Source organism: Molossus molossus, unplaced genomic scaffold (genome assembly GCF_014108415.1).
Source record: "Molossus molossus isolate mMolMol1 unplaced genomic scaffold, mMolMol1.p scaffold_m16_p_11, whole genome shotgun sequence".
Taxonomy (NCBI): Eukaryota; Metazoa; Chordata; class Mammalia; order Chiroptera; family Molossidae; genus Molossus; species Molossus molossus.
The window spans coordinates 94,423,065-94,448,305 of NW_023425346.1; the positions used below are offsets into that span (position 1 = coordinate 94,423,065).

At 49.0% G+C, this 25,241-nt stretch overlaps 2 protein-coding genes across 2 annotated transcripts in view; one reads left to right on the forward strand and one right to left on the reverse strand.

The window, feature by feature from the left end:
• The window catches only part of SGPP2 (sphingosine-1-phosphate phosphatase 2), a 96,967-nt gene extending 85,314 nt beyond the window's left edge, over positions 1–11,653 (forward strand). The window contains exon 5 of the mRNA XM_036255057.1: positions 10,236–11,653. Coding sequence (XP_036110950.1) covers positions 10,236–10,787 — 552 coding nt within the window. The 3' untranslated portion in view covers positions 10,788–11,653. The remainder of the gene's footprint in view (positions 1–10,235) is intronic.
• An 8,923-nt stretch (positions 11,654–20,576) lies between these two features.
• FARSB (phenylalanyl-tRNA synthetase subunit beta) overlaps positions 20,577–25,241 on the reverse strand; it is a 66,024-nt gene continuing 61,359 nt past the window's right edge. The window contains exon 17 of the mRNA XM_036254297.1: positions 20,577–22,110. Within this exon, the coding sequence (XP_036110190.1) occupies positions 21,959–22,110 (152 nt within the window). The 3' untranslated portion in view covers positions 20,577–21,958. The remainder of the gene's footprint in view (positions 22,111–25,241) is intronic.

The following is a 25,241-nucleotide window of genomic DNA, read 5'->3' on the forward strand; positions in this document are numbered from 1 at the left end:
TCTAAAAGCATGGGATAACACCTTATTATAGCATCACATTAAGAAACATAGGCCCTGGCCGATTTGGTTCAGCGGTTAGAGCGTCGGCCTGCGGTCCAGAGAGACCCGGGTTCGGTTCCCGCTAAGGGCACGTACTTCAGTTGCAGTTTGTCCCTGGCCCTGGTCGGTTGTGCGGGTGGCAGCCACTAGATGTGTTCCTTTCACATCGATGTTTCTCTCTCTCTCTCTGTTCCTCTCTCTCCCTCCCACTCTACCTGAACAAAAAATGGAAAAATGTCCTCGGGTGAGGATAAAAAAAAAAAGAAACATAGTACTGGCCTTATTTACCTTATTAGTACACAGTGCCATTAGAGAGAAGATACAAAAGAAAACAAGGTAAAAATTGTAATTGTTATTATATGGAATATGCCTATTCAATCATTCAAGATAATTAGTCATAGGAATAGACATTGAAATAATTATCTACTTGCTAGAGTATAATCTGTAAATGGGAAAATCATCACTCTTGCCCAAATATAAAATGAGTAGGTGTCAAAGATTGTAATTCAACTTGTTAATTAATGGAGAAATTGCTAAGATGTAAAGAAGAACTAAGTATTTACGGACAATTAATAAAGAAATAATTACATTAAGATTGCTGGGTTATATGCAAAACTGGCTACTGTCCTCCAACTATGACCTTGGGATTATCATTCCCACTGAGCAGACATGATTGCATCTCTACCAAACAAAGTCTGTCAGCTGTCACTTCGCTGATCTGAGACCTTTGAACACAGTACTTTCTTGTCCATAATCCTTAGGTAGCCTTTGCCCCCACAGGACATTGAAATATTTTTTTGCCTCATATCTGAGTTCTATATAATTTTTCTTAACACACTTGTAGAAAACCTGTTTTCGTTAACATGTCACCATCTGTTTTTTTTAAATTCTCACCTGAGTATATATATTTTTTAATTGATTTTGAGAGGTGGGGGGGACTTTGATGTGAGAGACAAATATCTATTGGTTCCACCTCCTGTATAACCCCAAATTGGGGTCAAACCCACAACCTAGGTATGAGCCCTGACCAAGAATCAGACCCGCAATTTTTTGGTGTATGTGACGATGCTTTAACCAACTGAGCCACCTGGCCAGGGCATGTCACCATAATTTTTAATGAAGGTGTAAATATGCTGTTTCCACGCAGGCACTTATTCTCAAATTGCAGGAGATGAAAGTGGCGTGCTTCTTGCCTTTATTTATTATTATTATTATTATTTTCTTTATTGATTTTAGAGAGAGAGGAAAGGAGAGGGAGAGATAGAAACATCGATGAGAGAGAACATCGATCGGCCGCCTCCTGCATGCCCCCCACTGGGGATGTGGCCCACAGCCTGGGCATGTGCCCTGACCAGGAATTGAGCTGGCGACCTCTTGGTGCCTGGGTCGACGCTCAACCACAGCCACACCAGCCAGGCTGGCATGCTTCTTTCTGACTCATAATTACTCCAGAGCTTCCGTGGGTTTTCAAAAGTCTGTTTCAAAGCCTTCTCATCAGCACTAGAGATCGCCTAGCGATCCTCAGCCCCAGGTTTGTGCTCCGCTCTGTGAGCTGGTTCGCAGAACAGCCCTGGCGCAGAGGGAGGGGCATCAGGCTCAGTGTGCCCCTCAGAGCCACAAACGTCAAGAGATCCTGCTGCTCACGCTCACACCACGTGGCGAGGTACACCTGCTTCCTGCTCCTCACCGATCCCTGTGGACATCAGGGTGTTTCTACAGGAAATTAATATTTTTGAGCATAGGTATTCACTCTTTCTCCCCTATACATATGCTAATTACATGACATAGAGGTGTCTCTCTGCAGTCGTTTATTTCATATTCATGAACAATGCACCTCTCTTGCCATGGCTTCTGTTGAATCTCATCTGCATTATTCTCAGAAATTCAGTTAATTGTGAGCTGGCATGAAAGGAGTATCTGAGAGTGTTCGCTAGGAAACATTGACCCGTCTGTAACTTCAAATTCCTTTGTAGAGTAATTGCAGTGTTTGGGGGTAGGGTTTTTTGTGGGTGTTTTTGGTGTGTGTCGTTGTTGTTTTGGGTTTGTTTTAACGTCAGGGTCTGCTTGCATCAGGCCTCTCACTGCATCTACAAAGAGGCACAGGCAGCCAAGGGCAGAGCTGGCCCTTCACGTTCTCAGCAGGGGACCGAGCGGAGGGGAAGATGCCAGAATCATAGCGTTTTCAGCATAAATGGTTCCAAGATCTGAATGCATTCTTTCCTAACAATTGAATGAATGGGTTTGTCCAGGCCCCCTCTTTCTAGTTAGCTAATCGAGGTCTGCTGGAAGCATTCTTCAGGGAAGATGTTTGGAGATAGAATGTGAATGTGTCGCTGTACACGGCACATGGGAATGGGGTGTAGGGTCAGGGCTCACGAACGCTGCGAGTTCTCAGGGTTAGGGCCTGCTGTGGAAGTATCTGGATGTTGACGGAAAGGAGTTTCTGTGCAGCTAAGAATCAGGCCCCTGTTTTATGTGTTCACATGAGCATTCACTGAAACTGGTTCTGATGCTTGGGATGGCTCCAGGGCATTCTTTTCTAAACACTTTTGTCCATCGTGTTGTTTTCTGTAATGAGATATAATAACACTCAAGTTTTTGTGTGACTCCTAAGTTTTATAACCGAAATGACAATAGGTACAAAAATAAAAGGGATTTCAATCTTTCTGCATTTTATCTTTCGAAAAGGTTACTTTCATGGAATGATTTTTTTTCTAATAATTTTAGTCTTTGTTTGAACCTTGGGCGGTAAGTTGGATTAAAGATCGATTACATTGCAAACAATGTGATCCGTGGGGTGGCACTGGCAACATTCCTTAGGTGCCTTTGTTTAAAGTGTGACTTTCTTCCTGGAAGGATGACATGTGGATTATCGTATAGATTCTTGGGGGCATTTCATTTTGGGGCATGATGTGAAAATTTATTAGCATCTGTCTATGTGGAAACATCCTGATTTCTTCTCCTTGATTAACTTTTTATTATAATAAAACCAATAGGTGTTGACTGGAGAAAATTTGGAGAATATTGCAAAGCATGGAGAAGATGCTCACCACCTGTAATATACAAATAGAAAAAAGTACTTAACATTCTAGTTTGTTTTCTTTTGATATCTCACCCATGCGTGCAACTATATACTGTTTATAAAGTTAGGATCATCCTTTATATAAAGTTTGTATTCTGCTCAACAAATCTCACTTCTGGTTGGTTACTTTGAAACCAAAATAAAAATAAATAAAAATAAATATCCCCAAGGTGGCAGAAATGTATCTTTTCCAATGGAAACTGTTCTTGCTGTATCATTAGATAAGAGCCCTTTGTATTTTTACCTCATTTTTGGTATACTGCACCGAACACGTGACCGTGTGTACAGTTCCAAAGAAATCACCCCCTGATTTCAAATTTGTCAAAAAACAAACAGCAGACCCAATTCCAAGTTGGAGAGGTATGAGCTTCTATAGTTTCTGTGAATTTAGTAGCTTGGAAAGAAATGCTTGTAGAAAGTTGTTCGGGAAGTTCCAGCACTACAGTTCTTATTTTTAGAAGCTGTCTAGAAGAGTTTGTTATTAGAAACTTAGCCCCAAATTAGAACTCTCATGAGCGATGGTTCAAGTATTTTCCTCACAAAAATACCTAAATGTCTTTTTATCGCCTTTTATGGCTAAAAATCCAACTGTGTGGCTAGAGGAAAAAAATAAAAATAAAAACCACACCAGCAGCCACGTTGACTGAAATTGCTTTTGCCTCAAATGCTGGGTCTGTGGCCCAACATAGTCCAGTCTCCCGAGCACCTGAAGATGAACACAGTTAGTTTATAAAGAATATTCCAGCCAGGTGTCTGGGAATTTGATAACTGCAATCACAAAGGAAGACAGGGAAGGAAGGCAACTTTTCTTTTACGTATGGAAACAGTGCCTATGCATATTCAGCCTAAGAGAAAGGTGCTGATTCTCCAGTCACTACGACGCACGTCTGCTGCATGTGGGCCCGGGGCTGGGAACGTGGAGGAGAGCTTGTGCTCACTGCCGGAGGCTTCGAATCCAGCAGGGAGATGAAGCAGAGGCAATGTGAGGGCGGGCCTGTGCTCACGAGCAAGTGTGTTCACCTTCAGTTCAGGGAGAGGTCACCTGCAACGGTGGTGATGCACGAAGCTGTTTCGGAAAGGAAGTCGCTTTGGAGCTGAACCTTAGGTGAGCTGATACAGTTTTGGTAGAGAGAGTTCAAGTGTGCCGTGCACACCAGGAATACAAGGTGATGGTGGTAAAACTGTACTGGGCACGTTTAGGCAAAGCAAGGAGACCGGCCCGACGGGAGTGGAAAGTTCAGGTGGCAGAGAGGAAACCCATAGCGTGCGGTCGGGGGCTCCTATTGCTCAGCGTTTTCTCTTGAGACTCACTACCTCAGCGTTGCCCCGGGGGGGGGGGGGGTGAAATGCAGACAGACTCCTGGGCCACCCTTCAGATCAGAATCTGCCCTGGAGGCTGCATCTTCAGATCCTAGGTGACTCCAACGCACAGGAAAGTGGAGGGACATCTGCTGTTGAAAGCCCTCGGGAAGGTGGTCCGTGGGAGCCGGGGCAGGAGAGCGGCAGGCAGGCAGGGGGAGGAAGGTTTGAAGGTCTCAACGCCGATGGCAGGAACGGAGCCTGTGAATGCAGGTGCCTGTGGACACAGGGACTGGCGGGTGCGGGTGCAGAGGGGAAGGAGCTTGTGTGACCACAGAGCTGGGCGCCGCCCACAGAATTCCCCTGAGCACCCAGGACCACTCTGGCCCTCTAATCCTCTGCAAAACTGTTTTGCCCCCATTTCCAATCGAAATGCCCCCCAAAACATTCCTGGAATTCTCCAAGGAGCTTTACATGACCCCGCGTGAGCCCCCAGCGCCAGTGCGCCTCTGCCCGAGCCCTGTGTCAGGACGGCTTCGCAGGCTCCTTGCTCTCACCCAGGCTGCGACCTCCGGTGCAGCAGCTCTGTGCTCTTGGCAGTAACTGCCCCCCGCCCCAGCTGGTCTAGGGGAGGCTGCTGTTGCTCTGGTACCCAGTCCCTGCCCAGCGACAGCCCCCTGTCCCGCTCATCTGCTAGTCGCTGGCATCTCCACAGACCAGGCAAAGCAGGTCTGTGCCCATGGCTGTGATTCAGGGGCCATAGTGGGTGATACAGATGCTCTGCCCTTGTCCTGCCAGGTGGTATCTGAAAGTGCCTCCGTGGGTGGCGTAGGTTTTGAAAAAGAATGGATTCTTCCCTTTGGCGAGCCCTCTGCCAGAGTGGTTTCAAAGCCCCTTTATCTAGCTCTGTGTTTTCTAGATGGAGGCTTCTTTATGACTCAGATGTGAAGTCCGGTGAGGCTGACCATCTGAGGGGCAGAATCTTCTCCCCTGCTGACAGAGGAGAGGCTCTTTGGGGTGTTGGGCTTAGTGTGCCTGGTTTTCTTCCTTCCCTCAAAATGCATGTTCCTTTAAAACACAGACAAGCCTGGCCGGTGTGGCTCAGTGATTGTGCATCGACCCATGCACCAAAAGGTCAATGAGTTCGATTCCCAGTCAGGGCACATGCCCAGGTTGCGGGCCTGATCCCCAGTGGGGGGCATGTAGGAGGCGGCCAGTCGATGTTCTCTCTCATCAATATTTCTACCTCTCTCTCCCTCCCTCTTTCTCTAAAATCAATAAAGAAAAACAATATTAAAAACATAGACAAGGTGCCCTTAGTCCCCAGCAGGTGATGTCGGCCGGCCACCCCTCCCCACATTCACCACGTATTCCAGTTCCCCTCGGAGGAGACTGACCGCCAGGCTCACTGGGATCCCCACTCCACAGGGGAATCCAAAGGCAGATCCTGTTTGCAGAAGGGATTGAATTTGATCTCACTTAAGTATTTTCAAGAGGCAATAATTTACATAACATGAAATTCAAAAGGCATATTACGGTACCCTAAGAAAAATTGTTCCAACTCTGTTCCCTCGTTTGAGCAAACCTATTCGTGTATTCAGGTAAAAAAGCATCTGTTGTCCTGCCACTGTTTTTAAATGGAGCTGGTGGCATGCTGTACCCAGGTCCTGCACCACCGCCGACCCCTTCACCCTCTCCTGCTAAGAGCGCTCCGCCTGGGACCGCCCCCGCGCGACTGGACCGCCCGCTGCAGCGGAGCTGCCGGGGCCAGCCTGTTGCCCTTCACGCAGACGACAGTGGGCACCTTGTGTGTGCCTCGGTTCAGACGTGGGCAGGCGGATCTCTGCGGTCCAGTCCCAGAGTGAGATTGTGGGTCGGAGGTTAAATGATCTTGTAATTTTTAAAAAGATCACCAAGTTCCTCCCCATCAGAGTTGTGCCGGTTTGTACTCAAATGATTAATAGACAGAGTCCCTCTTCCCCCTCCTGTTTCAACAGAATGTTGTCACACTTCCGGATTATTGCTAATGCTGATAGGTGACAGGTACGTTCTCAGCATGGTGTGGGGTGGGGGCGAGGAGGGGACACGTTGGGAACTTCGGGTCCAGCTCACTACTGTACCCACAGCAGCAGACGCTCAGCAGTGTTATTCGGTGGCAAAGAAATGGCCCACTAGCTTTTTAATTTTTGTTTGAAATGTAATTTTTAAATTAACAGTAGAATTGACTCTTTGAGGTGTATAGTTCTATGGATTTTAACACACATAGATTTGGGTAGCCATCCCCACAATACAAAATGGTTCCATCACCCCAAAAAACTCCCTCCTGCTATCCCTTTGTAGTCCCACCTCCCCCCACCTCTAGACCCTGGCAACCACTGATGCCGTCTCCATCACTATAGTTACATCTTGTAGAGAATTTTACGTAAATAGAACTATGCAGTACGCAGTCCTTAGAGTTTGGCTTTTTCTGTTCTGCATATTTTCCTGGAGACTTCAAGCTGTTACATGGTCAGGAGTTGGTCACTTTGTATCGCTGAGAAATAGTCCATTGTATGCTGTAGCACAGTTTACCCATTCGCCCACCGAAAGCCGTTGTGGTTGTTTCCAGGTTTGAGTGGTTATTAACACAACTGCTTAAACATCCATGTCTGATTTTTGTGTGGATATAAATTTTAATTTCTCCTCAGCATAGTTTTCACTTCGTAGTATGAGTGAGTTTAGGAGTGTGTCCATATGTCTCAGGGGCAGTCAGAGTCCCTTTTCTACAGACTGTCATTTCCTTCTCTCGTCTTCCTGTTTGACTGTCGGCGGTTTGAGTTTAGACAAGCTGGTTTCCGGGGCTGATGGGACCTGTGAATGAAAACGCCTAGCATTCTGTTAACAGATGCAGGGCTGAGGTTTGCGAGAGACACCTGCAGATGCAGGTGTGTGGGCCACACTGGTAGAGAATGGTAGAGCCACGCAGGTGCTCAGCGGAGAGAACACAGGGCTTGCGGACAGAATCTATGCCCATGTTCAGGAGGTGGAAACAGGAGAAGGATCTGAAGGAGAGCCGGCCAGTGGGGCTCAGTGGACTGAGTGCCGTCCCATGGACTGAGAGGTCCTGGTTCGATTCCCGGTCAGGGCACATGCCCAGGTTGTGGGCTCGATCCCCAGCAGGGGGCATGCAGGAGGCAGCCCATTGATGTTTCTCTCTCACATCGATGTTTGTATCTCTCTCTCCCTCTCTCTCTAAAACATCAATTAAAGCATTTTTTTTTTTAATTAAAGGAGAGACTTCTTAGGCGTCAGAGAAGGGCGAGGATGGTGCAGGGTAACATTAATAAAAGCTGAATATTAAAGGACGGCTGGATAATAGGGTGTAAATCCACAGGGCGCAGTGTTCAGAAGAAGAAAGAACATCTCCTTCCAAGAAGTCCAAGCCAAAGCCCTACCACTCTGATTGGTCCAGCTTAGGTCACATGACCACCCCATACCCATCACTGTAACCAGGAGATACAGTGCATTGATTGGCCTACCTGGGTCATGCGCTCCAACTCCATACTTTCCCAGAGCCCCGGGGATCCCCAAGGAAAAATCTGAGGCTCTTCAGTCAAAGATATAGATGCTAAAAAGCACCCAGCGAATGATTGCAGGTGGTCTTTGAAAGCAGTGTGTGAGCCAAGTGTAGGGATTTAAACAGCACTTGTGTTTCCAGCCGAGGAAGTTGGGGCGATGGTACAGAAAATTCAGTCCAAGAGTGTGGCTTAGTTTTGGTAACCAGGATGCTTAAATGAAGGATTTTTCTTTTCTCCAAAAAGAAGTCGCCATCAGCGTACAGTCATAGGCATGGGAAAAGGAGTCACGGGAAGGAGACCATGGAGTAGGAAGCCTGCCAGGGGATGCCCGAGGAGAAGGAGGATGGTGGAAGTAAGCAGGTGACACCCCAGTGCCACAGGGACAGTGGGCCACAAGGCTTCCTCTGGGGAGGCAGGCGGTCCCCCTCCCCCACTCTTGCTCCTCCCTCTGCTCTCCCCACTGCAGCCAGAATGATCCTTTATAGTTTTAAATATGTTTTTATTGATTTTTTAGAGAGAGAGAGAAACATTGATCGGCTTCCTCCTGCACGCCCCCTGCTGGGGACTGAGCCCAAAACCCAGGCATGTGCCCTGACGGGGAATCAAACCGGGACCTCTCAGTCCACGGGATGACGCTCAATCCACTGAGCCTCACTGGCCGGGCCAGAATGAACCTTTAAACGTGAGCATCTCCCTCAGTTGGTAGCCAGTGAGCTACTTCAGTGCTTCACTTGCCCCTGGGTCTAGTCCTCATGAAGTGGACTGGACTTGAGGGCCTTGTCGGGGCATCTCCTGCCCATGTTTACTCTCTGTTCTCCAGCCCGGAAGGACCACCAAGGTCCACACACACGGGCCTCGGTCCCTCTTCAGTAACAGAATCATCTGCCCCTCCGCTAGGCTGTGAGCTGTGCCTAGGCACAGGTCGTATTTGTTTCCCCCACACTGACCCTCTAGCTCCGTGTCAGGCACGTGGCGGGCACTCATGCGTATTCCCCGGAAGGGTGGATGGACGGATGGGGCTCACTCATCTTGAGATATGCTGTAGCCTCGGTGATTTTTTTCTCAGATCTAATTCTCACCCATTGTTTGAGGTGTCATTTTACTGGAAACTATGCAAGAGAAGTAATGAACTTATTGTAAAATGAAAGACCAAGCCTTTGGAATTCTAATATATATATGAAGAAAGTGGAAGGCAACAAGCCAAAGTATCGACGGGGTTGACTCTATGTAGTGGAAATAAGGATCTATATTTTTCTGGGGAGGGAGGGGGACGGAGGAATCAGTAGGGGGAAAAGGAGAAACATCTGTAACAAAAATAAATAAATTAACTTAAAAAAAAGGATCTATATTTTTCTTATACTTTTTGGTGTCTTCCAGATTTTCTTCAGTGCATTTGGGGGAAACGTTTTAGATATTTTCAACCATAAACTTTCATAATAACCCCCGTGAAACTTTGTAACAAAACCACAGCAAGCTTCTCATTCTGACTTAGATGTATCCATCCATTAATTACATCGACTTCATCTTCCGATACATTTTGTAAGGGTAATACTAAAGGAAAAAGAAAGTGGACACTATTAAGGCATTTAGGAGGTTTTATACAGGTATTTAAAGAGGGTTTAAACAGGTATTTAAGGAAGAAAGGAAAGGAGGGAGGACTGGAGGGAGGGAGGAAGAAAACCACACTCTACAATGTTCTCCAGAAGGATTAAGCCTAGCATGGTACAGCCACTCAGTGAATTTGGGGCCAGGTGGAGCTTTGGCTCCCAATTTCTTCTCAAACCACTGCAGATAAATGAGCCCTGTGAGTAACCGTGCATGGCTGCTGCCATGGACTGTGCAACCCCTCAAGCTACCCTGCCCCTCCTCCCAGCAGCTGCAGCCCCACCCCAGCCTGCCCCCAAGGACGATGCCGCCTCTGTGAAGACCACGGCAATGCTTGTCACATACAGTTTAATAAAAAATAACAGAAGGTCGAAGGAACAATGTGAGCATAGCTATGCATTTAGAAAACAAATACAGAATTTCTTCCAAAACAGAAAAACTGGAAGAGAATGCATAACGTGAATAGCGTGATTATTGTATCCTTCCTATTTTCGGATTTTTACTACTTGACATTTTTCAAACCTGTATTAGATGAAACCATGTAAGACTTGTATTTCGAGCCCCGAGTCAACCCTGCCTGACTCAGAGCTTCCCCCGCGCAGAGGGGGGCACTGACGGCTCTGTGTTCTTCCCTCTCTTCCCTCTCCCCGCAGGATGTGCTGGGTGGCGTCCTGATCACCGCCGTCCTCATCGTCCTCACCTACCCCGCCTGGACCCTGATGGACCGCCTGGAGTCGGCCAGCCCGCTCTTCCCCGTGTGTGCCATCGTGGTGCCTTTCCTCCTGTGCTACAATCACCCCGTGTCTGACTTCTACAGCCCGACCAGGGCGGACACCACCACCATTGTGGCCGCCGGGGCCGGGGTGACCATAGGGTTCTGGATCAACCATTTCTTCCAGCTCGTGTCCGAGCCCGTGGGCGCGCTGCCGGCCCTCCAGCGCATCCCCCCGCTCACCGCCGACATGCTGGTCTTGGGTCTGACCAAGTTCACGGTGGGCATTGTGCTGATTCTCCTGGTTCGGCAGCTCGTACAGAACCTCTCACTGCAGGTGCTGTACTCGTGGTTCAAGGTGGTCGCCAGGAACAAGGAGGCCCGGCGGAGACTGGAGATCGAAGTGCCTTACAAGTTTGTCACCTACACGTCCGTTGGCATCTGCGCTACCACCATGGTGCCCATGCTGCACAGGTTCCTGGGATTGCTCTGAGCCTCCGGCCGCTGGAAATGAGCCCGCTGACCAGGAGCCGGGACGCAGGAGTGTTGTTGGGTGGGCAAGTCTTAACAGCACATTTTATTTTGAAAAAATTCTTTGAGTCACATGTTTCGCGGATACCCTGCTGTGTGAAGGGGAGCAGGGAGCAGGGTCTCGTAGGAGCCTTGGGTCTGGAAGGCTCATGCTGCAGGGGAAGCCAGGCTGAACCCACCATCAGGTTCCTGAAGGGTTCCCACCCTGTCTGCTAACTCAGATCGAGACCAGGTCACGGACTGGCAGGGATGGTGGGGTTTGGGAGCACCCAGAAGCCCCCCTGTGCTCTGGAGAGAGGGGCGGGACCTGAGAAACCAGGGTTAGAGCATTTCTGCTCAGTTACAACCTTGCCCAGCACTGAGGCTCACTTTCCGGGAGAAAGGGGTGGCACCCTGTGACACTGCATTCCTTGCACTGGGTGACTTTGTTGTCATTATGATCAAATTGGGCAGCCCGCTTGGGGGGTACGAGCACTCAGACCTCACTGTGAGGCCGTGAAAGGCAGGACAAAGCTGGGAGGTCCTAGGCAAGAGCCCGGGTCCCTCGAGCATCCCAGACTCTGTGGGTCTGAGTATTGAAACGAGGATCTGCCCCCCCTTGCACACCTTTTGTGGGATTCCAGGAACCACCACTACACTCCTCTGACCCAAGACCCCGACCAGCTGCTCCCACTGCGACAGGCAGGTGGGGGTCAGCCTACGCCTGGCTTCTCTGTGTGTCCTGCTCTCCTGCTTCAGTCCTGCCCGTGTTCGGCTTTGTCTGCTTCCTTCCAAGCTGTCGCCTGCACGTACGAGCGGATCAGCAGGGGAACAGAGCACCTCCTCTCCCCGAGCCCGACACGGAGGACTCGCCCTCTGGGACGTTGCCTGGTCCGGTCATCATGCCTCGGTTCTCAGCTGCTTTCTGTAAATCTGTATTTCTGGACTACTAGCTAGAATCAGGCGCCCCCTTTTCCCTCTTCCCACCTCTTACCTCTGGGCAATTTTAAGGGTAATTGATGCAAGAATAACATCAGCCTCTTTTGGGAAAACAAGCCAACCAAACACAAGAGCCTGGACATGGAAGTGTGTCCTCAGACCTAGGAAGGTGACCATCATGCAAACACCAGAGGCTCCTCTCCATGTATTAGGGGTAAGGAACAAGTAGCCACAATGTCTCAAAATTAGTATAACTGTAGCTAACACAGTATCTTTGCGGTCCAGTGCCCAAGCCTCCGAAGCAGCCGTGTGTGACCCTGACAAGCATCGCCAGGCTCACACCGCCAAAGGAGCCGCCGGGGTGGGAGGCTCCCCTCTGCATCCCGGGTGAGCACGGAAACCACCTGCGTCCCGGTCGCCACCGTGTCCCCGGGCCTCATTGCTGGGATGTCCTTTTGTATTTGACTTGCTGCTCCAGTTTCTTGGGAATTTTTAGTGGAACATCCTGCTTTTCCTTTCAAGTCTCACATTTTTCCTGGACAGATGAAAACGGCCGGCCCTTGGACTGTGTGGACGATTCCGCGGCACACTGCCGAGTAGCTGCTGCGCCGTGGTGGGGGCAGTACTTGGGGAGAGCCCCGTGGACAGGCACCGCCCCCCCCCCCCCCCCCAGTGCAGTAGACCAGACACTGTCCTGTAACTCCATCTCCCAGCCACTGGATAATTATGCAAAATGACTTCAGGGGATTTTTCTGAAGCCATCCGAGAGGATCAGCCTTTGCCACTTGTAACATTTGTCGTCACGGCAGTGGGCGTTGGCGATTCATTCGTGTGTGTGTGTGTGTGTGTGTGTGTGTGTGTGTGTGAAATTCCCTGTCCCCTCTGTGTTGTGCCAACAGTCTGAAGGCCCATCAGCTGCACTGATGTATTTAAGGCTGTGTGTACAGTTTGGATTGAGCCAAGCACACTGACGATGGGCCCAAGGACGGTCAGTTTTCAAGTATCTTATCACAGCAGCTGGAGAGCAAAGGGTATTAGTGACGAGGCCACGCTTAGGTTTTGGGCTCCTGCTTTGCAGCCCTGTTCATCCACTTCTCACCCTGCTCAGGTCCCGCAGCCTCTCAGCTTCCCATCCACACCCCACCCGGCCCTGCAGAGTTTGCCTTGGTCTGTGTGAGACATTGAGACTGTCTCTGGGGAAAGACTGCCCCCTGCTGGTGTATCCTGAGTCAGGGTCCAAAGCCCCTCTCTTGACCCGGAGTTCTGAAGATAAAGAACTTTCAAAATGATTTAAAAAAAAAAATTACTTCAGAAAAATTAATAGGATGTGGAAATCTGAAAAATGCAACTACTATCAATATTTTTAAAAAAAGAACTTTAAAACCAAGCTCACAGTGCTGTATCCAATCTAAGCTGAAGATCTGGGGTGTGGCCAACCCTGCATTTGGAGCCTGTGACACCAAAGCCCTCAGGACCACTGGCCTCTCCAGGAGCCAGGTGGGACAACATGCCCCTCTCGGGCCTGTCATCTGCCCCCAACCCACCCCCACCCTGGCCCAGCGCAGCCATCCTGTAGCCAGTCTAACTGTGGTCACTGCACGCCAGTTCTGCTCAGACCTACACCATAACCGAACACACGAGACTCCTGAACTAAGACCTTGAAGAGGGAGGCCGAAATCTCCGCAAGCATGATGGTCGCACTGGCTGTGACATGGGGTTTCCTCGCCCCAACAGGCTGATGCTTCCCGCGCGTCGTCAAAGCCGGGGTGTCTCAGGGTCATACGCTCTGCTTTCTATTTTGGAAGCTTTCAGCTCTCTTGCTTATGTACCATTATGTAAATTTATTCTTTTAAAAATAAAAACATTTTTGTTTGATTATGACTTATTAAATGCTTTAAAAGCCAGTTTCTGCTTCGATTTTTTTCCCCTAGATTTTTTCTTCTCAGAGTTCACTGGACCTGAGGTAGAGAGGGGGCAAAATATCCAGCCAGCTATATAATCCTGTCACCGTCACAATCCAATCACAGGCGGATGTTGGTGTCATGGAGGTCACAGATGGGATGAACAGGAAGTGGTGTGTTTGTGTGCTTAGACACCTCTCACTCCTTGATACTAAAGAGCATCCTTCTGCCGTATCCATAGGTAAATGTCACTGTGTTGAAAGGTAAATGTCATAGGTGTTGCTAGTTTTCATGGATGAGTATCCTATCTACTGAACAAAATGGACACGGTCCTTTTTCACATCATTACAATGAGGTGCTTGCTCTACCTTCGAGCGTCACAAAGTTGCTACTTGAAATGGGACCGAAAGCTGACACCTGTATTTGCAAGGCCAAGGCTAGGATCCTGTCTGTACTTTGAACAGTACGTGTATTTAATAGCGAACACGCTGGGCACCACGGGCACAGGGCAGGGTGAGACCCCATCTGCCCTGCGGAGTGCGCCCAGAAGAGTGGGGACTCGGCTCAGGAAATCACGATTTAAGATCCAAAGCGTGAAGGCATCAGGATCGAGACGAGGGACCGTTAACTCCAGCGTGGGGGCTGCAGCCACACAAGGGAGGCTCGCAGGAGGAGTGCCGAGCCGTGAGGTTTGCACAGGATGGGATGGGAAGGGGGCAGGAGATGACACTCCGTGGAGGGCACGGCTTGTCAGAGACCCTCCCCAACACCTCCACCCAGCTCTCGAACCCCAACCAAACCCGTGCTGGTGAGTGTGTGTGGAACCAACAGTGGTGTCAGGATCAGCACGGGGCTTAGACTTTGCAGGACCAAGTCACAAGAACAGGAAGGAAGCCTGAGAAGGCCCTCGGTCCATTGTCCGCGTCCACGTGGGTCCATTGTCCGCATCCACGTGGGAGCGTTCCGGAGGAGGTGACATCTGGCGGTGACTTCAGTCCCCTTTCATTGTCCTTGTTGGAGGGTAGAACAGTCTGCAGGGTGCACCTTCCCCTCCCATTGCTCTGAACCTCCCAGGCAGCTTCATTCCCGTGTCCTCACTTGGCTCTAAGCAGAGGGGACCGCAGCCTGGGGCTCGGTCCCTGTCCCGTGTCTTTCTCCCTCCTCTCCTGCTCAGTTCTCCGAACTAGTCCTGTGAATTGCATTGAAAAATACTTTTCCACGAGCCTGGCTCTTTGAGGGACCTATAAAGGCTTCCCGTCCCCCTTTACTGAGACTGACTGAGGCCCCAGTTCTCTGGTGCGACGCTGCCTGGGATCAAGAGGAATAGGGGTCAGATGTTTTCCTACAAGTGGCCTGTGTTTGGATTTTTTAAACTTGAATTTTCAGTGCACCGAGGGGTTTGCTGTTTAAAAATCATGGCAAATTCGTCATGTCTAAAAACATAAGGCTCTTCAATGAAGTACTGTGGCCGCCCCTTGCGTCCATTGTTTTCTTGAAGTGGGGCACACCTGTAGTGCAGACTTGGCTATTGACCGGAAGCATATGAAGAATGAGAGTTGAATGTGAACTATGATTAGAATGATACATTCTAAAAACTGTAGCCACATGAGACGGGGAGCTCGATGAAGCCAGAAATCCGTTTTCCTTTTCCACGCCTGTCTTCATGGCATGCGAAAACAAGCAAGCAGAGCAAGGCTGCTGCTAGGCGTTCCGGCTGTGCACACACTGTTGCACACACACACTCAGAACATCTGCTGGCCTAGCTCCTTGTTGCTGTGCTATCAGGGTCCTGGTGGCTGGAGCACCAGCCAGTCTTTCCCGATGGACGTGTTCAAAGAATGTCAATGCCTCTGGACAAAGCGAGTCTCAAATTGCTGCAGGCGGGGCAGGGTGGCTTCTGCCAACTACCTGCACCGGTGCGTCTAAACAGATCTGCAGTGCCCCTCGGTCACATGGGAACCAGATGGGTGGCACTGTGAGAGGCGAAAATTGGGCACAGGGCACACTAAACCGAGATCAGTTTAGCTGTCTTCATTAGGTACTGATAAAATATTTGGCTAGAAAGCTGTTTTTGATGTGGGGGAGAAAAACACAGCCTAATGTAAATTTTCATGCAATCAATCAATTATGCTATTAAATAGGTAGTACTATTTTTTTTTTTTTTATCCTCACCGGAGGATATTTTTCCATTTTTTGTACAGATAGAGTAGGGGGGAGAGAGAGGAAGGGAGAGAGAGTGAGAAACATCGACGTGAAGGGACACATCGAGTGGCTGCCACCCGCACAACCAACCAGGGCCAGGGACAAACTGCAACCGAGGTACATGCCCTTAGCGGGAACCAAACCCGGGTCTCTCCGGACCGCAGGCCGACGCTCCAACCGCTGAGCCAAACTGGCCAGGGCGGTAGTACTATTTTTATCAGGTTACTATTTTCCTTTTTATCTCTTACATCATAGTTTTCTTCTCGAGGAATTCAAAACACACATCTTCCAGTCTCAACTTGTCCAGTCTTTTCTTTGGCTTCTTGAACATGTGGAATACAGTTATAATATGCTTGTCTATAAATTTTATCATCTGTGCCATTTTTTATTCTTTTTATTCATATTTTCTCCCTTCATTAAGGCCTGTATTTCCTAGCTTCTTTGCTTGCCTAGTAATTTTTAAATTTTTATTTATTTATTAATTTGAGAGAGATTTTGTTCCACTTATTTATGCATTCTTTGGTTGATTCTTTTATGTGCCCCAACTGGGGACTGAACCTGAAACCTTGGCATATCGGGTCAATGCTCTAACCATCTGAGCTACTCGGCCAGGGCTTGCCTAATAACTTTTTACTGGATGGAAAATACTGGGAATTATACATCTCTGAGTGCTGGGTATCTTTGGATCACTATAAATATTCTTCAGGTTTGTTCTGGGATGCATTTCATTACTTGGAACTAGTTTGATTCTTCTGGGTCTTGTTTTTAAGCTTTACTAGGCAGAACCAGAGTGACAATTAGTCTAAAGTTGATTTTCCCAGCACTGAGGCAAAATCCTTCTGAGGACCACCCAATGCCTCCTGGTTTCTGAGGGTTTCCAGCTCCAGCCTGTGTGAGCTCCAGGCAGCGCCCCCTGGTGTGTGGGTGGTTGCAGGTCAGCCCTGTAAAAGCAGCAGCCTGACATGCACGCTGATCAGTACACGACCTTGGGCTCAGAAAAGCCTCTGAGTCTCTCTTCAGGGTTCATGCCCCCTACAGACTCTGGCTGCCTGGCCTTCATGGCCTCCCAGCCCATGTCCTCAACACCTGGAGATGCAACTCTGCCTGGGTCCCCATCCCTGCACCCAGCCTGGAATCTCTCCAGGCAGCCAGCTGGGCGATCACAGGCTCACCTGGTTTGTTTGTTGATTGCTGACCCTCCTTGCTGATGTCTAACGTCTTGAAAAGCATTGTTTTACATATTTCATCTGGATTGCTAGATGGGAGTGCAAAGTAGGAAAAGTTTCCTTAGGAAGAAAGAAGATGTATGAATCAGCTCAATGCTTAAGCGCCTTGACAATCAAAGAGGAAGCCAGGTCTAGCTGATTCAAAGTTGTTCACTGTACTGGACAAACACCAACCCAGGGCCTCCCTGGGACAGGTGTCGCACCCATTGTTTTCCGTGAGCTCACCTACACCACCCCTTTCCTTCTTACTGCATGGTTTGCTTACAGGGCTCCCTTCATTCTGGCTTTGTCCACCTCAGGATAACCCCAAGTACTCCTTGTTTAAATGTTCTGCCAACAACAGCTAAGAAATCTCGAACTAACCCCACCCACCTCGATTGGTCTTCTAGCTGGTGTGCAGCCAGCGCAACGCGAACGCTGACCCAGCATTCTTCACAGCTGGTTCCCACAGCCCTAACCAGGTGGAGGGCCGGGCCCATTTCCATGCTCCGTGACAAAGAGCTGTGACTTGGGCAGAAAATGTCTTTGCTACAAGGCGTGGTGTCAGGCAGGCACATCACCACCGTCCCTTTGCTGTCTTCAGGAAAGGACGGGTTTGCCCATGTGTCCGAGTCCCACAGTAACTCAAATCCTGGCACCGCGGGCTTTGCAGTGCTCCCAAAGCAGGGTCACGTCGTGTTCCCTTCCACAGAGGTAATCGAGGCCAAATGGACGGGTGAGGAATGAGACCCGACTGTGGGCCTTGAGCGTACTCTCACCACACTGCATTGGTCACGGGAGAAACACAGGGCTGCAGCCAGACATAATTCAATCAAATCCTTTGCTGGAGACATTTGTTCAAGCCGCAGTCTCGCTAGTGTTTACAGTCATCCTTTCCATTGCGGAAAGTCAAAGGAGACTTGAAAACAAACCGGCAGCAGTGGGCACTAGAACAGCGGCGGGTCCGCTGCGCCTTCCTGTGGCCTGGTGGTGGGGCACCAGCCCTCCCCACAGCGACTCCGTCCGGTCCGGGCCTCAGGGCTGCTCAGACGCGCTGTGTGCTGTGGTCTTGAATTTTATGATGTGTGGCAGCCTCTGTCCCCCTCCAGTGACACACAGTTATGCTAATTCCTTATTAACAGAATAAGCCATCATTTGGAAGTGGCCTGGTGTGTCAAAGGCTTTTGTCATTTAGAGGGCATATTTTGCCGAAGGCAACTGTGTCCTTTTAAGGCCACCAGTCTGTTTTTTATAAAATGGACAAAAGAGCCAAGTCAATACCCACGCATTGGGTTAGTGATGTTTACAGAAAACAAGAGGCCACGGCTGAGAAGCCAGCTTGTGAGCAGCGCCTTGACCAACCCGAGGCGCCACCATTGCCAAGGGCCGTGACCACTGCCAGGGCTAGGGCTGCCGTCAGCTCGCTGGTTCCTAGGTAGGCTACTCCTGCTTGAGCGGTGAGGGTGGTCACCCAGCATCCCCTAGGCGGCTAGGTGGCTAGGTCTCTAACCTGCTGGGCGACATACTGCTCAAGCACCAAAGTCCCCTCTAACTGTCTGAGTAACCCCACGCATCTGTGAATGTGACCATCAGACAGCAAATGTGGATGTTTACAGTCTTGCAGCCTTTAGGACCGTGTGTGTATGTGTGTCCAATTTTGTTACTGCAGAGTTGGACACAACAGAATGTCCATCAACAGAGGAACAGCTGGACTTAGGTATGGCAGAAGCCTGCATCATTTCAAAGAAAGACATAGGTCTGTAGATTTTGAGCTGGAAAAATGGGACATTAAGTGAAATGTTATGAGATATAGTAGGCAAAATAAAAAGCAAAACTTGTGCAAACCAGTAAGTAGAGCATGACCCACAAACTCTGAGTATGTGTGTGGGTGACTGTCCAAACAAGGGAAAATGTCAGTCAATATACAAGCAACATTGTTGGAGAGGGTAGGTACATAAATTTGGGAAGGCCTGCCTTTGTACAATTTTTTAAAGAAGTGACATTGAGATTTTTAACATTTTCCAGTATTTTTATATTTTAAAAAGCATAAAAATACCTTGATATTGTGGATAAATAGGTAAATGACACAAAGTACTGAGTGATGGTGAGCTCCAAGTTACTCTTATTAAGTGTCTCAGTCCTACTTACCAGTCATGTAATTTTGGGGCAGACACATCCTTAGTCTCTGAAGGTCAATTATTCTATAAATCAAGAATTCCTATTCTAACTACCTGCTTTGACTACGAAACTAAAAATTAAAATGTTGAAATATGTGAAAAATATTTTATAAACTAGAGTCAGGCAGGGATATCAGGTTGTGGAAGTTTTCGGCAAGTGAGCAAGCATCGATTAGAATTTCCCTATTGGTACCAGGGCTCCCCGTGTTTCCTAAGGGGTGTCTTCCGCGGTAGAGGCCTGGCAGGGCCCACCTGCTGCGGCTCCAGGCCAGCTGCCTCCCCCCGGCCGGTGCAGGGTGGTCTGGCTGGGGAGCCCTGCCTCCCCCGGGCGGCACAGGGTGGCCTGGCTGGGGAGCCCTGCCTCCCCCGGGCCGGCGCAGGGTGGCCTGGCTGGGGAGCCCTGCCTCCCCCGGGCCGGCGCAGGGTGGTCTGGCTGGGGAGCCCTGCCTCCCCCGGGCAGCGCAGGGTGGCCTGGCTGGGGAGCCCTGCCTCACAGGCTGCAGCTCCTCCTCAGTCCTAAGGGACTGAGCCTGTTTCCTTCCTGCCGTGTCCTGACTCACAGGGCAGAGCACCCACGTGGTGGACGGCACCGGTCTCTCCCCTTTCGTGCGGGGATCACAGGTATCAGTGGGTTTTTTATTACAAGTAGTTTCTGACCATCCAATAAATACCCACGGGGCTGGCCGCTAGAACAAATGGCCCCACCCACTTCAACAACTGGCTCTCAAATGACCCAAGAACCAAGACTTCACCAGTGAGCCTGAAACTAGGGGAGAATGGCATCTTGAGCAGCCATGCCGATTCTAAAATTCATGCATTTACCCTGTGCACACATCTGCTGGTGTCCTGCAAAATCATTAAAATCCATGTTGTGTTGCCTTTTCCTCCCAGCTTGACTGAGGCATATCGCCCACATCTTCATGGCTACCTCAGCTAATGGCACAGAAACCCCCCATCCAGGTTTCCTCACCCTCTGCAGTCAATCTCCTTCCACGGCTCCCGCCGCCCCATCTGCCCTTGACGTCTCTGGAACTTCCTACAGCGGGGCCGCACGTAGTTCTTCCTGGCTGCCTTCTTTCACTTAGCATAACACTCTGAGACGCATTCGTGTTGCTTCAAGCCTGTTGTTCTTGTTGAGAAGTATTCCATAGTACGGATATACCATAATTCGTTTACTCGTTCATCTATTGGACATTTTGGTTGTGGTTACTATGAATACCCACCGTGTGAACAGTTGCACAGAAGTCTTTGTAGGCGAAGTACACCAGGGAGCAGAATGGCTGGATGGTAAGCGTATGTTTCATGTTTTAAGAATCTGCCAAACTACTTTCCAAAGTGGCTGCATCATCTTACATTCCCACCAGCAATGCAAGTTCTGATTGCTCCAGTCCCACCAACACTTGGTACAACCAGTTTCTTCCATTTCAGCCATTTTAATTTGTTCTGTGGTTTTTATTTGCATTTGCCTCATGACCAGTGATGCTGAGCACCTTTTCTTGTGCTCATTTCTTTTCTTTAGGGAAATGTCCGTTCAAATCTTTAGTCCATTTTGGGGGGTGTCTTTATATTAAGGTGTAAGAAATCTTTCTGGATGCTGGCTACCAACCTCTTGACAAGCATTATTTTTTATGAGCATATCTTATGTTTTAAAATGTAAGGAACTGCTTACAAGGGAACAGAAGGGGCAGGTGGAGTCTGTCCACAGGTCTCACCCAGCTGGACACCGCTGCCCTCCCTCAGGTAGTAACAGGACGGCGTTTCTCCTTAGAAGTAGGCTCAGCAAAAGCTCCATAAATGATTCCAGTCTGTCTTTCTTGGCTATTTCTACCTGACTTACTTTCAAGTTTTACATTTTATTGCATTTCATATCATTTCAATAGTAATTGAGCACTTTTCTCCAACATTAGCCCCAGCTTTTTTCAATAGATGATACTTACAGGATGATCCTAGAACAAAGTATTAAAGTAAATTAGGAGGTCCACCAAGGCAGACTGCAGAAGCTTAACTTCGGAGATCTAATGCCTCCCTATAAAATAAGACAGAAACTAGTAGCTCAATTATTTAAAACTCTGATTTTATAATAATGATTTTGGCAAAATGTATGGCCTAGGGCAACAATGGTTTTCGTTTTTCCTAGTGTTCACACCGCACCGACATCCACACACCCTTGTTGGCTCCTGGCAGACAGATCTGCGTATCAGACACAGAGTAAAACACCTCCAGTCGTACCCTCAAGTATCCTGAATACTTGTGTTGTAGATTTTTGCTTCAGTTTAAAATGGTTTCAGAGGCTGTAACTACTAGACCATCACCGCTTCTAAAAGGTTTTCTAAAAATGCTGCATTGTTTCCCAAGGATGGACACCTGTAAACGTAGAAAATGAAAACTAAACCCATCGTGACCCACTCGGTCAGTGTGCTCTGATCGGCCACCTCGTCTCGTCACTGGGGAAACAGGCCCTGCTCCGCAGCAGGGACACTGCCCACAGCGCGAGGCTCCGTGTCCGAGCAGCGCCTGAATTTCAGGACGGCCCCGCCCTCTGCTGGCGCACCCCGCGGCTACTGGACTCTCCCAAACAGCACGTTCGTTTTCACACGAGCTGGCCTGATGCGGGGAATGTGCGGGATTTACCCACGAGGAGACTGTGCTTTCGGTCTATTTAACAACTAAAGGACGCCGGGGAGGAGAAAGGGACACTGGGAGAGAGAACCACACGGCAGAGACCCATCTTCACAGAAAGGGCTCAATGTCGATTTCCAGGGAGGAGCAGGGCATGGTCAGTTCAAACTTGGTGATGACATCAGGATGCAGGACACCCAGCTTCCCAACACTCTGGCCCCTGGCAAAGATCTCAGCACACCGCCCAGGGAAGAAAGCAGGGCCTACAAAACAGAGAGGAAGAAAAATCAACGTTTCTCTCGGCAAACATGTCAATAGACATTTAACACTAAAAGCTCACTAGGATACTTGAAAACGACGATTCTTCTTTTAAAACACTGCCTAGGGAATGAGAGTGCGTCCTCGTGCTCCCTAGTCTGAAAAAGCAGAATCGGACACTGCACCAGGGAACTCTCCTGGGAAAGGTGAGGCACCCAGGAAAGCCGGGCCCTGTGTTTTGATCACGTGGCCCAAGCAGACGGATGGAGACAGGGAACTGAAGGTGTGCAGTCAGGAGACGCCTTAGGGGACTAAGCCTGGACGCAGAACTGGTCCTAAAAGGACAGAGAGAAAAATGAAATGCAGAACTGACAACCCTGACGGGAAGAGCCTGTTTTGAAACAGGTTTTTCCAAAGTAATACTTGCTGGATAAAAAGTCTGCACTGAATGTATTTACTGTTCAAAACATCACTTTCCACCGATTACACGGAGAAACACAAACGGTACCTCACTGGCAGGAAAAGACCGTGTTACCAGAACAGGACCCACATTCCTGTCAGAAAAGGAGCTTTCTTTCTTTTTTCTGTTTCATTAATTTATTTTTGTTACAGATGTTTCCCTTTCTCCCCAGACACCCCCCCCACCCCCCAGCATTGCTGTCTATGTCCACTGGTTATGTGCACACGCACGTAAGTTCTTTGGTTCCTCTGGTCCCACCCCCTCGCCCCCTCCTGAGTCTGGACCGCACGCTGGAGCATCTGCTGTGAAGCCGCCGCACAGCAGCCCAACAAGTCTGGGCTGACCCTGACTTATTTCAAGAGGGGCAGCCAGTTCTCCACTGGGTGCCAATGCACAGCTATGTCTTACTAAACCAGCAACGGTCTTGAGGTTTAAGCAGCTAAAAACAAGCAAGCACACAGGCCCCTCCATGTTCAGTGCATGGCCCATGCCGAGAAGTTTACCAACACTCCTGTACTCCACTGAAATTTTAAGAAAACACACCGACTCGTTCCTCTCACCACCAGCCTGAAAAAGGATGGGGCCCACCGGCCCTGACCGATCCAACCGAAAAGTTTACCGGCATGAACTATAAAAACCCGCAGGCTGGGCCGCAGCCTCCAGCGGCATCGCAGACAGAGTGCATTATTTATGAAAGAGCAACTGCTGAGTCTCTGCTAACGGCTCCAAGGTCAACGTGATGAAGAAATTCAGAGGTGGGGGAGGGGTGCCACTGTCAGGTCAGTGCCAGCTGGACCACAGAAACACATTTCCCCACAAGCACAGACAGGTGTTTATCTTCCTGAAAACAGTTTTAATTATCATTCTTCAATAATCCCAAGGCAACCTGGTGAACATACAAGGTGGTCTGTTTTTCACATTACCCCCAAACTAAACAATTCTGCTTCACTGGCTGTTAAAACAAGAATTTCGATGAACTGCATCTGAAGGTCACGGTTATTTGGCTGCGTGCGGTAATCCACACCTGGGAGGGGGCGGGAAGGGGACCCAAACACAGAAGAACTGGGCTGATGATGCGGAGCCTGTAAGGGAGGTATGGGTAGTAACCCTGGTCAGGTTGGCCTATTTCAACTCTATCACAATGAAAACCTAACTTAAAAGACAATACGTCCCCCTCCAAATAAAGGAGTCTTCAAATGACAAATAAGTGAGTCTGGATAAAGTTACTGATGGTAAGTAGAACAACCAAGAGTCCCAGAAAAGGTTGCTGGGAGTCATTACTCCACCAGCCACCACCCCGGCACCTTTTACACAGAACTACATCCAAGTGGCCCACACTAGCTGACGAAGACACGAGCCATTCTTAAAGGCCATGCAGAAAGGAAATGTTCAAGACCTTCCCTGATAACCTTGCTATGTTTAAGAATCCTCTCTGCACCAAAGTCCTTTCTTTTATCTATCTGCAAATTCCAATTTGATTGGATTCATTTTCACTAAAGCATGAAACCAGACTATTTCAGAATTGAAGCCAGATGTGCGAGTTCTGACAGTTAGCAAAATAAAGCCTAAGAGAAAAGAACTTAGAATTTTTACTTCATAAAACAAAGTTTTGAGTCAGCACTTTTTAGCTATTTAGAAGTTTAGTTATATTCTTCTTTGTTAATTCAGCAAGCATGGTAATGCCAAACTTTGCCTTAGTTCATTGACCAGCTAGGTAATCAGCTAAACAAAAATGTTCACATCACTAACTATACTTCCCTCTTCCCAAAGGGAAGCAAGGAGAGAGGAAGTTCACACGGGGCACTGTTTAAAAGAGACCCAGTACGAGAATTCCTAGGTGACAGATACCAAACACTGCGCGCAGCCTGGACCCACCGCGTCTCCACGCACCCTGACTGCGCCGCAGTGCAGCCCCGTCACACGGCACCAAGGCCCTGTCCAGCTCACCCTCCCGCCCCACCCACCGTGTCTCCACGCACCCTGACTGCGCCGCAGTGCAGCCCCGTCACACGGCACCAAGGCCCTGTCCAGCTCACCCTCCCGCCCCACCCACCGTGTCTCCACGCACCCTGACTGTGCCGCAGTGCAGCCCCGTCACACGGCACCAAGGCCCTGTCCAGCTCACCCTCCTGCCCCACCCACACGTGAAAATAAAAAGCTCACTAATGGCCATTCTGGATAAGCTCACTTATAGAAACTAGACTCTTGAACCTGTGATGACCATTTAAACTTTCCTTGCCATTTGTCATTTGTAACAAGGTCAGATGATGATAGAAACATGTCTTACGATTTTCTTTTTGACTCCTCTGCTCACTTAGAGCGAGGCTGGAGCTCCCTTCTCCAGACAGAAACTGAGACACAAAAGTACCTTCAAGTTTGTTAGAGGTACAGAGAAAACCCAAAAATGTGCCACTTGACTGATGTTGTATGTGAACCAGAAATACTGAAAGAATTTAAAATTACTAAACACCAGCATTTCTTAGTGCTTAAGGAAGGAAGGAAGGAAGGAAGGAAGAACCTTCATGGTTCAAACCAAACCCCGCAGGCAGAAGTGAGCTCTGCACTGACAAGCAGAGGGGACACAGGCCTGTGGGCAGATCAGTATGGACACGCTGCTCTCACTAGCCTGATGCACCTTAAATCAGAGCCTTCCCAGAAGTGAAAGCAATCACATCT